Here is a 15,408-nt window from a genome sequence, read left to right on the forward strand (position 1 = left end):
TACAAAGCTAACCAGTATTAATATCATTTAGGAATGTTAAAAATAGTTCAATTTTTAAAAAACAATTAAAATCTAACTTAAAGAATTTGATATAGGACTTAAAATTTACTTTAACAATGATGTTAGGCCAAAAACAGTCCTGGCCTTTCATAAGGTCAAATTTTTTGCCTTTCAATGTATAATTTTCTGATGCTTTCATCAGTCAAAAGGGTTAGAACTACTATAAATCCAGTGAAGTGTGTTTCCTAAATTATGTTTCAAACAGAGGTTAATAGGTATGGTTGGGGGTACCTCTTAATGAAGGGTAGAAGCAAGAATTTCATGGTCAACTAAGTGTGGGAATGTTTCTCATTCTTTGAACACTTTTTCTCTGGGTATACTCGTTAACATCTTACAGAACGCTGGGCAGAGCACAGTTCGGGAAATCTGTACACAAAATGTTAAAATTAAGTTTAAAAAATGTAATTGCATCCAAGACACAATGCCTACACCATCGGCAGCAGTTACCAAATAGCAACTAATTGGGGAATGCAGACAAAACTCAGGTAGATGCATGTTGGTCTTAAATAGCTAAATTAATACCTTGTTACTCAATGGGTATATTTTTGACCAGGAGTTTCTGTATCACCTTTAATTTTTCAAGCTCTCTCCCAAGATCAATTTCAATCTTCAGAATTTTAACAATATCCCCACATGATTTCAACGCATGTTAAAGGGTGAGAAGCACTGGCCTACAACAGGAGTTGGCTCTTTCTTTAAAGAGTCAGAGAGTTAAAATTTTAGGTTTTGTGAGCTTTGTGGTCTGTACTATAACTACTCAACTAGGCTGTTTATTATAATGATAAAAAGGTCTATAAAGAAGATATAGTAATTAAAGATGAATATAGATACCTTGGAACAGAACCCCAAAATACATGAAGCAAGAAAAAGACAAAATTGAAAAGATAAACCCAGTTTAGCAATTATATTAAGGATTTTTAATATCCCTCTCTCAGTACTGATGGAATCAGACAAAAAAAATCAGCAAAGATATAGAAGAATACCAACCAACTTAACCTAGCTGGTATTTATAGAATACTCTACCTAATAGGAACAGAAAACTCATTCTTTTCAAATGAACATGGTTGTTTTCTCCAGAATCAAACAAATGCCAGGCCACAAAACAAGTCTTAATAAAAGACTAAAATCATACAAACTATGTTCCCCAATCACATGTAATAATATTAGAAATCAATAACCAGAAACGTGGGAAATCCCTCAAATATCACAATATCAGACAACCAATTTTTAAATAACCCAATGTCAAAGAGTAAATTTAAAGAGAAATTAGAAAATACCTTGTGAGACAGCCTAGTACTAGTAGAAGGTCAGACACATAGATCAATGGAGCAAAAAAGAGAGCTCAAAAATAAAGCTTTACATTTATATTTCATTGATTTTGGACAAAGGTGCCAGGCAATTTAACAGAGGAATGAAAACTTTTCCTAGAATAATTAGAAAGCCCTATTTTAAAATAATTAGATCCTTATGTCATACCATAGACAAAAATTATTTTAAAATGGATTAGGCACCTAAATGTCAAAACTAAAACAATAAAATCACTATAAGAAAACTAATTATAGAAGAAAATCTTTGTGACCTAGGGTTGTGCAAACATTTCTTAGATAGAATACTAAAAACACAGTCAATAAAGAAAAAGCTGGTAAACTGTTCTTCATAAAATGAAAACTTGTACTCTTCAAAAGGTGTCATTAAGAAAAAAAGATATGTCACAGACTGGGAGAAAACATATCCAAATCATATATTTCTATAAAAGGGCCTGTATGCAAAATATAAAAAGAACCCTTAAAACTCAATCATAATAACTCCATTTACAAGGGGCAAAAGATTTGAGTAGATACTTCAACAACAAAGACAAGTGAATGACTAATACATTAAATGATGCTCAACATATTAGTCATTAGAGACATGCAGATTAAAGCCAAAAAGAGATACCACTCCACACCTAAATTGAGAGGCAGTCCCAAGTAATTCAACTTTTATTATTTTTTTACTTATTTTTTGGTATTTCTTCTCTCATTTTTTTTTTTAAATGTTTTTATTTATTTCTGAGAGAGAGAGAGAGGGCATGAGCAGGGGAGGGTCAGAGAGAGGGAGATACAGAATCTGAAACAGGCTCCAGGCTCTGAGCTGGCTGTCTGCATACAGCCTGACGCCGGACTCGAACCCACCAACTGTGAGATCATGACCAGAGCCGAAGTTGGACTCTTGACCGACTGAGCCACCCAGGCGCCCCAAGTAATTCAACTTTTAAAAAGAGTAGAATGGAAGGAGAGAATCTGGAAATTGGTTCTCTTAAAATTATTTTTGCTGACATAGTCTTTGGAAAGCTTTTGTGTACCTCCAGTAGGACACAGACCACTGGTATACAACCACTGGTATAAGAAAACAAGATACAGTGACTTAGAAAATAATTGGTTAGCCAGATTTGATGTCAAGCATGAGTGAGCCTGACTTCAAAAAAAAAAAAAAAAGGTAGTTAGGGCTGGAAGGCTGGAAAAGGAGCTAACCTGGAGGTGAGGGAAAGGAAGTAAAAATCTTTTTTTTTTTTTAAAGATTTTTTTTTTAATGTTTTATTTATTTCTAGGAGAGAGAGAGAGAGAGAGAGACAGCGTGAGCAGGGGAGGGTCAGAGAGAGAGGGAGTCACAGACTGAAACAGGCTCCAGGCTCTTAGCTGGCAGTCAGCACAGAGCCCAACGTGGGGCTCGAACCCACGAACCATGAGATCATGACCTAAGCGAAAGTCGGACGCTTAACCGAGTAAGCCACCCAGGCGCCCCAGTAGAAATCTTTTTTTTTTTTTAAGAGTTCTGGCATCATCCTCCATCATCATCATCATCATCATCATCATCATTCTGATAGTCCCCAGCACTGACAAGTGACGAAGATGGCCTGAGTCAACATCCACGTTTTTATCATTTAGTTGACTCCCACACAGGCTCTCCGCCCTAGCCCACACTTGACAAAAAGGAACTAGGCCCAGACAAGTCTCTACATTTCCCTTCAAACACTCACATCTAGAAATCACTCTGTAGCAACTGGTGCCAAGAAGAAAATTGCACCAAGTACAGGTGCCCTTCCTTTTTATCCTACATCCTAATCTGACATACTCAAACTACAGCATTTCTCACACTGTATTGTTTATGTCTGCCTCTTCCCTCTCCCATTAGAAATTGTGACTTCTTTCAGACAGAAATATTTCTTACTCACTTTGAGATCTTCAGCAACCTGTATGGTATGCGACATATAGTGCAGTCAATAAATGTTCAAAGAATGGAAGACTAGGCTTGTTAATATTATAACAACATTTGCAATTTGAGTATCTTTGTCTACAAAAGACCTTTTTTTTTTTTTAACATACCCTTGGGCAGCAAATAAGAAACCCATTTTTTCTTTCTTAGGAATGTTATACATGTAATTACCTCTTACATAAATAGGAAATGGCTATATACATATTAAAAAAAAGATGTAGTGAAAAGACGAGTGGACGAGACAGGAGCTAGGTAACATGGTTACGGCTAGTACCAGTGATTTTGGATTATGTCTTCTCTGGCTTTCAGTTTCCTCAGGTGTGAAATGAAAGGATTTAAGTGCAATCTCTAAGCACCCTTCAAATGTTAATATTCTAAGGATCTTTATCAGTGTTTAATAAACAATTAGAAGGTAGGAGGCATGTCATTTGCTGACTATTCCTAACATCTTGGTAACTCTCTGCTAGAGAACAAACTAAATTATACTGTCTATTCATTCAGTACTTCAATTCCATGAACAAAAATAAGCACCAAAAAAAGTCTCCTTTTGAAATCAAGAACGTGACTTTTGAATTCTAATAACTTAGCTCATGAAGCATTTAATCACACATCATAGGCATTGACATAATAAACAAACTATACACTTACCTGCCAGGAAACTGCTCCTAAAACTGCTGTTGCAAGAAGACTAAAAAAAACTAACTGCTCTGAAATTAAGCAAAAGTGACGCATCCCTTTGGATGCCATGATTCTGTCAAGGCTATTGTTATCTACCCTGTGGGTAAAATACACTTTATGGCAGTCATTTAACTTGGTATGGAATCCCCAGAGAGTTAAGAGGAAAATAATATGGCAAATCATCCAGAAAATTCCAAAAATGGAAAAGCCTGGTATTACAAAATACCAGAGGTGAGTGTCTCTAAGTTTAAATGCTGAAAGAATAAAAAAGGTAAGCTCAATCATTCCACTGAAAACAACTGAGAGTCTTCTGCATATTCTTCCACGGTATAGAAAGGGTTTCCACCTTTCAGTCACTGAAAGTCCACTAAAATAGATGTCAAGGAAAGGGTCGGTTATCAGGCAGATAAAAAAACATGCAAAAGCAACTGGATTTTTGGGAGTTTCCAATGAGGAGAAAAACAACAAGACTGCAAAAATAACTAAGTTTGGAATAGCTAAGAAAGACTTCATTCTCAGGTCAATAATCAGCATGGCCAAAGCTACAACAAGTAAAATGACACTCAGAGACTTCTCCACCAACATAGTTGTGCTGGCGATAGCAAATCCAACAAGTTCCAGAAATTCAACTGTGGTTAGTAAAGTGGGTCGATGACGGACATACCCAGAAATTCTCTCCACCAAAGCACATAATATCCTTAGTACTATGGAAGTCAGAAGCAAATATTTGGTTGATTCTTCTTTCACATCATTTTTAAAGGTTGAATTGTCAAGAAAACATAGGAGGCCAAGCAAGAATCCAAACCAAAGATTGGAGAGACTTAAACTTGCTGCTTCCATTGAAAAATAATAATAGAGTATGCTGGCAATTCCAAGAACAAAAAGACCAAGAATAAAAATTACCAAAATTAAGGAATTTGCTGTTTTTTCCCATCTTACATAAAGACCTAAGCATATAGCAACCAGTAAATTGATTCTGGCTAAATAGCCAAGATAACGCACTGAGGAATGCATGTTCACTTCTCTGTTTACTTCTTCCAGTCTTGTCATTGCTAAATAGAGACAATGACTAAAGCAGTAACGCAGTGATTTACACATGTAATCTGGCAATTCGGGCTTTCTCCCCACGTTACAAAAATTATCTGCTTGTATTTCATCCAGCAAATCCAAAGTATCCGTAACTCCTATTTCCTCATTTCCTCTGGCGGAATTTTTGTTTATAGTGATCTAAAAAGAAAAAAAAAACCATATATGTCAGTATTAATTTTATATAATTCATCTTTTTCAACTATCTTCTTTGTGCAAAATAATAAATGAGACACACAGTTTCTTCTGAAACCCAGTTTTAAATTTGACTTGCATGTATCTTAATGGTTATTTTCCCTGGTTTAAAAATTCAGATTATCCAAACAAAAATAACAGTACTTTTTACTTAATATATGCTAAGACTGTATGACTAAATCGCCATCAGTGAAACTGTTTTTCCAGAGACTAAGTCATTCTTACTTCAATATTTGCTTTTTCAACTACATGCAAATATGACATATTCAACCTAACTTAGGTTGTAGCAAATGGATTTGGCACAATCAAAAGCTACTGAGAAGCTAAACAGAATGATGGACTTCAGCCTCATCTCTAATTTGAAAAACACTAGTACCCAATAATAACAACTATTACTATCTGCCTAAGATCCTCTACATCTTTTTATAAGACAGCTCTAACATGCTATAAAATCTTAGTCTTTACAGTATTTAACTAATACACTTACTAGAAGTATTAAAGTTACTCAGTCTCTAAAGTGAATCTACAAATTTTCCCTATAGTTTTGTCTCTACTAAATTACTTGGATTTTCAAACCTCCTTTCTAAATATAAATACTATCTCTGTAGCAAACCAATTCCTGAACTTTCTAGTCAAAACTGTAGAGTTGAAATGCTAACCAATATTTATTGTAAATTAAAAACTTTGTAATTTTATTAAAAAATTCAACAATTATTTGTTAAAGGACCCAGATAATTATTTCAATCCTTGATCCCCCCCGCAAAAGTTGCACTTGAAACATGACAGTGGCCAAAAAAATGCTTTAAGTGGGGCACCTGGGTGGCTCAGTTGACTAAGCATCGGACTTCGGCTCAGGTCATGATCTCACAGTTCGTGGGTTCGAGCCCCACATCAGGCTCTGTGTTGACAGGCAGCTCAGAGCCTGGAGCCTGCTTCAGATTCTGTGTCTCCCTCTCTCTCTGACCCTCCCCTGCTCACGTTCTCTCTCCCTCTCTCTCAGAAATAAATAAAACATTAAAAAAAATTTTTTTTAATGCTTTAACTATCTACCAGATAATTCTTCAAATTTTCTAGTATACTGTTTCAAAAGAACTGATCCATTGAACAGTTCACAATCACATTAAATGTCCATGGAAAACTCAACGGGATAAAAATTCAAAAAAATGACTTATTTGTGATCAGGTTATTTATACTTTCTTAATAGGGCACTAAAAGACCTGATAGAAACATGAGATGGCCTGGAATTAACCGTTAATTACCCATCTGGCTAGAGAGAAATGCAAACGAGAGATAATCTTACAGTCTAGGTCTCTGGGAAGTTCCAAGTACTATTACTAATTCTACTTCAAGATTTATATTTTTTACAGATAATCCTATTTAAGTATTCTAACTGATTTTCCTCAATTACATTCTCATCCAATCATTTCTTATCTAAGATACCATACACCACTAAAGAAAATGTCTTACTTTGGTTTATTTTGGTTTTACCTTTTTTCGTAAGTTTAAGACACTGAAAAAAAATCTAGAGTGCATTGCATTTTTTTAACATCACTCCTCTGTATGTTATATAATCATTCAATAAATATGTTGGAATATGTATCCCCAAAGGGTTGATGGTACAGTCTGGGCTTAGACAACTGAACGCTGCTAGAGGAAAAAAAATCACCTACCAGGTTAAATGGATGCCACTCAAATCATGAGAAATCCCTCTGTTTCTTTGGTCAATGCTCTCCCATTCTCTGTGACTATCCAACCTCTCTTCCTCTCCTCACATCTCTGACACCCACTTCTCACTGCATTCCCACTCTATGACTACCTCCAACAGAGGTGTCTGAAGAGAGACTTGGCTTTCCACCCCTACAAACCCATCTCTAACCCACGTCTCCTGATAGCAAGGAAAGACGGATGTCCCTTCCCTATCTAAGGGTAAATCTTTCAGCCATACTAGGTATGTTTTTCCCTCTGCCTCTTCCAGAACTTCACAGTCTCCTCTCTCTTCAAACTCCAACTCTTATCCATTAGCACTTAAAAGAGCTTTGCAAATGTTTATTTGAGGCAAATGTTTAAGTTTATTTGAGAGACAGCGGAAGCATGTGTGCACAGGGGAGGGCCAGAGAGAATTCCAAACCAACTCAGCCTTGTCAGCGCTGAGCCCGATGAGAGGCTCAAATCTATGAAATTGTGAGATCATGACCCGAGCAGAAATCAAGAGTCAGATGCTTAACTCACTTAGCTGCCCAGGGGCTCTGCAAAGCTCTTTTTAAAAATAATACTGGGGTGGGGGGCCTGGGTGGCTCAGTCCAGCATCTGACTCTTGATTTCAGCTCAGGTCATGATCTCACGATTTGTGGGATAGATTACCTCGTAGGGCTTGATGCTGACAGTCAGGAGCCTGCTTGGGATTCTCTCTCCCTCTCTCTCTACTCCTCCCCCGTCTCAAAAATAAACTATTTAAAAAAAAAAATACCAAAAACCAGAAACAACAAAAACAATTCTCACTCATCCCCATCTTCTCTTCCAAGTTCAATCTTCTGTCCTCTCGACAGCTGTTATTTGATTGCTGAACTTTTCCCACCACTCAACAATGGTTCCCACCATACAACAAACTGCTCTGCCAAAGTCTAAAATGAGCTGTAAGCTCCTAAAATCAATGTGTACTTTTCACTTATTATCTTGAACCTTTTTCAAACAGCTTTGACATTGCTGACAACTCTCAACTTCTGAAACCTGCCTACTTTTTACCTTTCAAAGACTAAACTCCAGATTTTCTTCCTAACTCATTGGTCTTTCCTTTTAGGTCTTCTTGCAGACTCTTCATTCTCAATCTATCCTTTGCCTATTCAATCCCAAGCTTAGGCTTTTCTCTCACTATACACTTTCTATGAGCAATCTCATCTATTTCCATGTTTTCACTTATTCTCTCTCCCTAATCACACCCGTGTATTAATCTATGTGATAGAAATAAAAGTGCCAGCTCTGTTTGTTCTTAGAGTAAACCCTGGACAATAAGGTAAACATGTAAATTATACCCATAACGTTCATATCATATACACAACCATACTGCCAAAATCAGCATGGCAGAATATTTTTAAATGGCTAATTTACAAAGTCTTTCCACATTCTGACCTTCAAAAGACAAACTGGCTGAATCAGAGAGTAAACCAACAAAGCATCACAATCTTTTCAATTGGTCTGCCATTACTTGATTCAATGAGAAATTACCTGACAGATAGATAAAACTGGAGCACAGCAGAGTCAATCTGCATAAAGAGAGTTTACTAATAACTCCCAGAGTCTGTTTTATAAAACCTACATACTCCTCTAACCCTCCTCTCCTTCACCACCTATATTTAATCGTCACCAAGTCTTTCCCATTGCTCTTCCTAGACATGTCTTAAACATTTCTACTTCTTCCCATCCCCAAAGTCAAAATCCCAATTTTGGCCACCATCATCTCACGCTTAATATCTCCCTGTATTACTCCTGCCTTCTCCAAGAAGCATTCCTTTTGAAACCAAACATTTGTTAGGTCAATCTGTTATGTAAAACCTGTCAATAGCTTCCCATCATCTTAACCATTAAAATCTACACTCCTTAAAACGCCTTATAATGCTCTCCATATCGAATGTGAATAACGTTCCCGCTTCATCTCTTAACGCTCTTCCTCTTGAACTTTATATTCCAGCTGACCTTTCAATTCTCTACTACACCACTGCTATTCCCTCTTCAGGTATACTCCTTTCCTTCCTCCTAGCCCCATCCCAGTCCTCACCTAGCTCACTCCTACTCTTCCGGTGTCACTCAAATTACTTTCTTAGTGAGATCACCCCTGACCCATTCATATGACCCCTGCACTTCCTCTGTAATAGCAAAATACTGATCATCATTTGTTTAATGTCTGCATTCCCTGTTAGATCACAAGGTCTCTGAAAGTTTGTCGTTAGTACTGTGTACCCATGTTTAGAAGAAAATTTGGCACCTACTAGGTGTTCAACAAATACCTGTTCAAGAAATGAAGTCTAATACAAAAATAACTGTTTAATAACAGTGCTAGTTACTGGACACTTATTTATTACACTAAGAGGATAAAGAAGTTGTCCAATATCCCACAGCTAATAAGTAGTAGAGCTAAGGGAGATTCCATAAATGTTTGGAATTACTCTATGCCTCGCTTACTTCATTCAAAGTCCTCCAAACCAGTTAGTTCTCTTCCATGTCCTACCTCTAGGGAATGGCTCACTAGAGTCAAAGACACACTTTAACATTTGCATCAGCTTTGGACTCAGAAACTATTTCCGTCCCATCTAGGGGAAGCTTCAAAAGCTGAAAGAACCATACTGAACAGCCTGGGGCGTGGAATCCCAGAGCTTTAGCTCTATGAATTCATTTTAATTCTTTGGGCCCATTACATACAAGGAGACTAGCACCATAAATACTAAATCTCTCTCAGTATTGGGGCAGCAAAAGCAATTCTTCCAGAAAGAGCCAGCCTGTTCTCTACCACTCCTTTACTTTGGGAGAAGGCAACCACAACTGGGGACCCGGCTGACTGGTTAATCGCGGAGGATACGGAAAGGCGCACCCCACCTTCCATTTTCCAACCCCCACCGTCAACTACTCCTGGGGCAGTTACGGCAATCCCGGCCCCAAGAGACCGGCTGGGCGGAGCTTGGGGCTCGAACTACGCAGAGCCCTGGGCGGTGTCTGTGCTCAGGTCTCGCCACCCCACTGTTCACCCGGACCCCCCTACCTGACTCGGTCGCCGCCACCAACGCTCTCTCAACCCACGGAGTCGGCTCTGGGGCCAACACAGAAAAGGGAAGGTCCTTGGGGCTGAGCCTGAGACTCGGAGCGGGGAGGTGGCACGCCTGGAGCGGGGGGAGGGGGATCGAGGGCCTGAAGCCACACGCACTAATACAGGCCAGTCTCGATGGAAACTTTCTCCGTTACCGGCCGGACTACGGCCGCCATATTCTTACCGCCGAATCCGCGACGGTACGGAACGCCGCCGGGGTCAAACCGGGAAGCGCGCTTCCTCCCTGAGGCCCGGCCCCTCTCCCCGCCCAAACCCACCGCGCCGCCGCCACCCCAGGTGCGTCCGGCGCTGCACTAGTGCACGCACCCCACTCAGGGTCCCGGCTGAGTCCAGTGTCTTTCTCCTTCTGGGACTCGGAATCGGCGGCGAATAGGGAGTGGGAAGACCACAAAGGATCACGTATACCGTGCCCTTGAAACCTCTAGGCCGCCGCCTCGGGCTAAACCGAAACGGGCCAGACAGGCGGGACGGCCACACGTGAACTGTAAATAGCGCGGGAGGCTTTGCTGTGCTTTAGCATTTGACCTACTGCACGGCTTTTGTGTCTGCTGACCAGCAAAAGCCCAAACTCCTTAGGCTCGCCTTCAAAGCCCTTCTCGCCTCCTTTTCTAATTAAGACTCCTTCTGAATCACCACCTGGGTCTTTAGGCCACCGGCAGCTCTGAGCTCCCCAACCCTGGCCTGTTCCATTCTCTTTTGTCTCCCTGTCCCCTAAATATTCACCAACGTCGCTTCCTAAAGGTCATTCAAACGCCCAGGCCAGTTTTTATTTGTAATGAGAACTCAACTGAAGAAACCTAAGGGGATGTTACAGGCAACGCTTTACAACAGCTGTGGGCGCGGCGATTTTGGGGTTTAGATCCTGGTTCCCCTTCTTTTTTCGTAACCTCGGTTCCCCTGATAGACTAGGTAGGTAGGTAGGTAGATAGGTAGGTAGGAAGGAAGGAAGGAAGGAAGAGAGAGAGAGAGAGAGAAAGAAAGAAAGAAAGAAACCAAACCTTCCTTGCAAAGGTGTTGTGAATGTACAGCGAAACAGTATTTTTTTCTGGCAGAAGGTAGGCCCTTAAAAAGTATGAATTCCTCTTCCCTAAGAAGCCCTTCCTGCCTGCCTTCTATCCCTCCCATCATTTTCTACTCCTTGTAGCTCTTAGGTCAGTTAATCTGGCTGAACCTCATTTTTTCATGTGTTAATGGGATACTAGTAATACCCACCTTACAGGGTTGTCGTAGGGATTAAATGAGAAGATATATGTAGAAAAATCCCTTACAACCTTTAGATGTTTTAGCCCATTTAGGATAAAACATTCTTCAACAAGTTCTGTAGTCTGGCTCTTTTTTACCTCTGGCTTGACATCACAGAACACTCCCCCAGTTGTCTGTACCCCAGCACGCTTTCGTTTCCTATGGGACATGTCCAGTTTTGCTCACCATTAAATCCACCTGGTGCAGTAGTGCCTGATACGTAGTTGGTACATAAGTATTTGCAAAGTACACAATAGGCCTTCAACAATCACTAGTTCTCTCCCACTTATTTTCTGTTAGTGTCCTCTATTCCTATTTCTGCTAATAGAATGTGAATTTCTTCATTTTTTATTTAATAGATATTGGGGGTCAAGGTGGGCAGCACATGTATAGTGATGAAGCACTCTCAGACTCAGATTCCTCCTTTGCAAATAAAAAGTGTGAGATTGTGTCCAGACTCCTAACTGTAAACGCAATCACCAGCCATCTCCCAAAGCTGTAAATCTGGCGTATGGTAATAGAGAAAGTTAGGATACAATAGGCAGAGAGGAAAGGTTAGGACCTGAGGTCTCTGGGTGGGGGAAAACATATTTTGGAACAGTACTGGTGGAGGGTCTGATTACAGCAACCCCCCCTCAGGTGTAAGGTCCCTCTTTTTTTTTTTTTTTTAGTGTTTTATTTATTTTCTGGGAGAGAGAGAGAGAGAGACAGTGTGAGCAGGGGAGGGTCAGAGAAAGAGGGAGACACAGAATCTGAAGCAGCCTCCAGGCTCTGAGCTAGCTGTCAGCACAGAGTCAGATGTGGGGCTTGAACCCACGAACTGTGAGATCATGACCTGAGCTGAAGTCGGACGCTCAACCGACTGAGCCACCCAGGCGCCCCGGGTCCCTCTTAAGACTGTAACAGACACCACCCACTCCCGTTCAGGTTTCTCTCAGGAACTTGACAAAAGACCTGACTAAAAATAATTAGACAATAAAATATGTGACCCACAAGGAAGAGTATGGCCATAGACCACCCCTCATACAATGGAAACAAGCCAATCAGCAATGGACAACCCAGCACCTAGAGTTGTCTAGCCTGTAAGAGTAGGACCTGAGCATCCGACTTCAGCTCAGGTCATGATCTCACGGTTTGTGGGTTCGAGCCCCATGTCGGGCTCTGTGCTGACTGCCAGCTCAGAGCCTGGAGCCTGTTTCAGAGTCTGTGACTCTCTCTCTCTCTGACCCTCCCCTGCTCACGCTGTCTTTCTTTCTCTCTCCTAGAAATAAATAAAACATTAAAAAAAAAAAAGAGTAGGACCTGAGAAGGAATGAGGGTGAAGGGAAGGTGGTGATGACCAAAACCCTCGCCTATGGTCACAGGTATTCCTCATTCCACAGGATGAGTGGCGTCAGTAATTCAAGACGCCTGTGCATGCCTGCTGCAACTCTAGAGCCCTCTTCCATCAGTTCAGTGCTGTTATTATTGGCTGTAGACTCTGACATGCAGGTCCAAGGCTTCATTTCTAGCAATCCTCTGAGCTACCCAGTATCCTCTAATAAATTTCTTTTCTGCTTAAATCAGCCACAGCTGTTTCCTGTTCCGTGGCACTAAGACTCCTCATTAAAACACTGCTTTTTCATCTCCCTCAAACATGCTCCACAGCCTTGTGACCTTGAAACTGTCTTTGATGCTTGTTATCTTGTCGGTATACTTTAAAGTACTTCAGTGAGATGTGTATGTGTTTCAGAGTTAACTTTAATCTGCACACTCCAGGGTGGGTAATTAGCATTTGAAAGACTAATCAGGCATCTTCACTCTAACGTTGGCTGCACAAGTGCTTCCACCATCACTGTTAATCTGCACTAGAGGTATGTTAATGAACATAAAAGATTATAAATAATTTTTCATTGTGGAAATAACAGGTGTTCAAGATATGTGGCTGGCTAGCATATTCAGCAGGCACTTCTGTTCTTGCCTCAATGTAGCATGTGAAAAAGTCTTCTGAATATAACACCCTAACAGCCTTCAGAATGGCTCCCTGTTCTAGAATGCTGTTTAGTACTTTGGCACAAAATATTTTTTGTGTAGTGTTTTGTGTGTGTGTGTGTGTGTGTGTGTGTGTGCGCGCGCGCGTGCGTGCATGCTTGTTGATGAATATTTTTCTGTATAGTTGCATGAAATCTGAGACTTGCTTTCACTGTAGGACACTAATAGTAAAAGAAGAGAGTGTAGTAGCTCTCATCAATTTTCCGTTGTTGAAGGCTGCCAGTATTGACTAAAAGAACCTGACAGTTGTGAAGGCCAGGTGTTTTTCGTTTTCATTCACTACATTTCTTGCATTTATCATTTCTTTTCAAATTCCATTGCCACTACCCTAGTTGAGGTCCTAACCCCTGAATTACTTCAGCAACCCCTGTGGTTTGTCTTCTTGACGTCAGCCTTACCCAGTCTAATCCATCACATTGACTGATGTTCTCAGAGCACCATTCTATGTCACTTCTTAGATTATAACCAATGAGTTCTACAGGCTACAGAATAAAGTCCAAACTCCTTAGCCTGGCACCTGGGGCCCTCCAGGGCATGAACTAAACCCCCCATTGCCTGGTGCTATTTATCCCCAAATTATAAATATTAGGGTCAGTTCCTGACATCTGGCACAGCCACAGCCAAACACCTGCATATAAAACAGCCACCTGGGAACCATTGCAGTGACAGGAGATTTCAAGCTGCAGTTACTGATGGCAGTGTAATGATCCTAACAGCAGGAACATCCATTCTCCAACGCTCGTTTCTATGCAGGCAAGGTCTGTGTGCTCCAGGCCAAAAATTTCACCTAGAGGAATTATTTCAGACGAGGAACAGCTGTTGAAAATATCTTTTAAAAATCAAGGGAAGGCAGGAAGACGGCACCTGTGGCAGGAGAAATGGATGGTTGTATCTTTCTCAGTCCTCTGTGGCAGAGAGTCACAGGTGAGTCCTACATTATTTCTTCCAATGTTCTCTCTTGTTTTCCTCCTCCTTCTTCTAATTCTTCAATCCTGTTCCAGAGCTGAACCAATTCAGGATCTCCACAGATGATCTGCTGGGTGTACTCCCTTGTTATATCTGTGTAACACTTTGAGATTACAAAGTGCTTTCACCTCTGTCATATAATTTGATTTCTACAAATCCTGAAGAAGTAACTGTCTTCATCACCATGCTATACGTAAAATAAACAAGGTCCATAGAAACTATGCTGTCCTGGGGCAGGGACTTAAACTGCAGTCTTTTGGTTTCAAGTTCTAGGTCATCGAGTGCAGTTTTCTAAATACCATTTCCTTTTGTGGGTGAACACAGGTATTTCAGTCTCATTATTGCTGTAAACAGTTAGCAGGAAAGGGTTATAGTGTTCAGGTTGGCATACTCCTTAGAATCATCTTGAAGATTTTTTATCTATACCCATACACAGGCCCAGCCCAGATCAAGTAAGTCAGTCTCCTCTGGAGTGAGGGCCAGGTAGCTGTTGTGTTTTATTAAAGACCCTCCCTGCCCTCTTTCTTGCCTCCCTCCCCAGTGATTCTAATGTAGAGCAAGTACTGAGAACCACTGGGTTATTATCTCCAACTGTGCAGTGGCTCTACAGGTGTGGTCCCTAAACCAGATGCATCGGCATCACCTGGGAACTAGTCAGAAATGCAAATATCAGCCCCCATGCCCAGATCTACAGAATCAGAAACTCTAACAGTAGCACCCAGATTAGGTGCAGGTGTATGTATTGCAAAGCTCAGTAACCATAGCTTAATACCTGTTTATTTCTCTCATGTAAAAAGTCTAAAAGTAGGTGTTCTAGAGCACATATGGTGCTTCTTGATATTAAAGACCCTAATTCCTTCTCTCTTATTCCCCTTCCACTCAGAACATGGTTTCCTTCTCAGTGTGCAAGATGTCTGCCTAATTTCCTGCTATCACTTCTAATTCTAGTAACAGAAAGGAGGAAGTACAAGAGGCAAATGTACTCCCCTCACCCCAACTTTAATGACACTTCTTAGAAGTTATGTGAAACACTTCAGCTTATATCACACTGGCCAGTATTTAGTATTTATAGAATCTGGGAA

At 40.5% G+C, this 15,408-nt stretch overlaps 1 protein-coding gene across 1 annotated transcript in view; it reads right to left on the reverse strand.

Moving 5' to 3' along the window:
* TMEM168 (transmembrane protein 168) overlaps window positions 1–10,239 on the reverse strand; it is a 31,405-nt gene extending 21,166 nt beyond the window's left edge. The window contains exons 1-2 of the mRNA XM_039256915.1: window positions 10,022–10,239; window positions 3,961–5,217 (exon numbers count right to left, since the gene is read on the reverse strand). Coding sequence (XP_039112846.1) covers window positions 3,961–5,088 — 1,128 coding nt within the window. The 5' untranslated portion in view covers window positions 5,089–5,217; window positions 10,022–10,239. The remainder of the gene's footprint in view (window positions 1–3,960; window positions 5,218–10,021) is intronic.
* Window positions 10,240–15,408: the final 5,169 nt, after the last annotated feature.

The sequence above is a fragment of the Hyaena hyaena genome, unplaced genomic scaffold, assembly GCF_003009895.1.
Source record: "Hyaena hyaena isolate Hyena2069 unplaced genomic scaffold, ASM300989v1 scaffold_594, whole genome shotgun sequence".
In the NCBI taxonomy this organism is placed as follows: domain Eukaryota; kingdom Metazoa; phylum Chordata; class Mammalia; order Carnivora; family Hyaenidae; genus Hyaena; species Hyaena hyaena.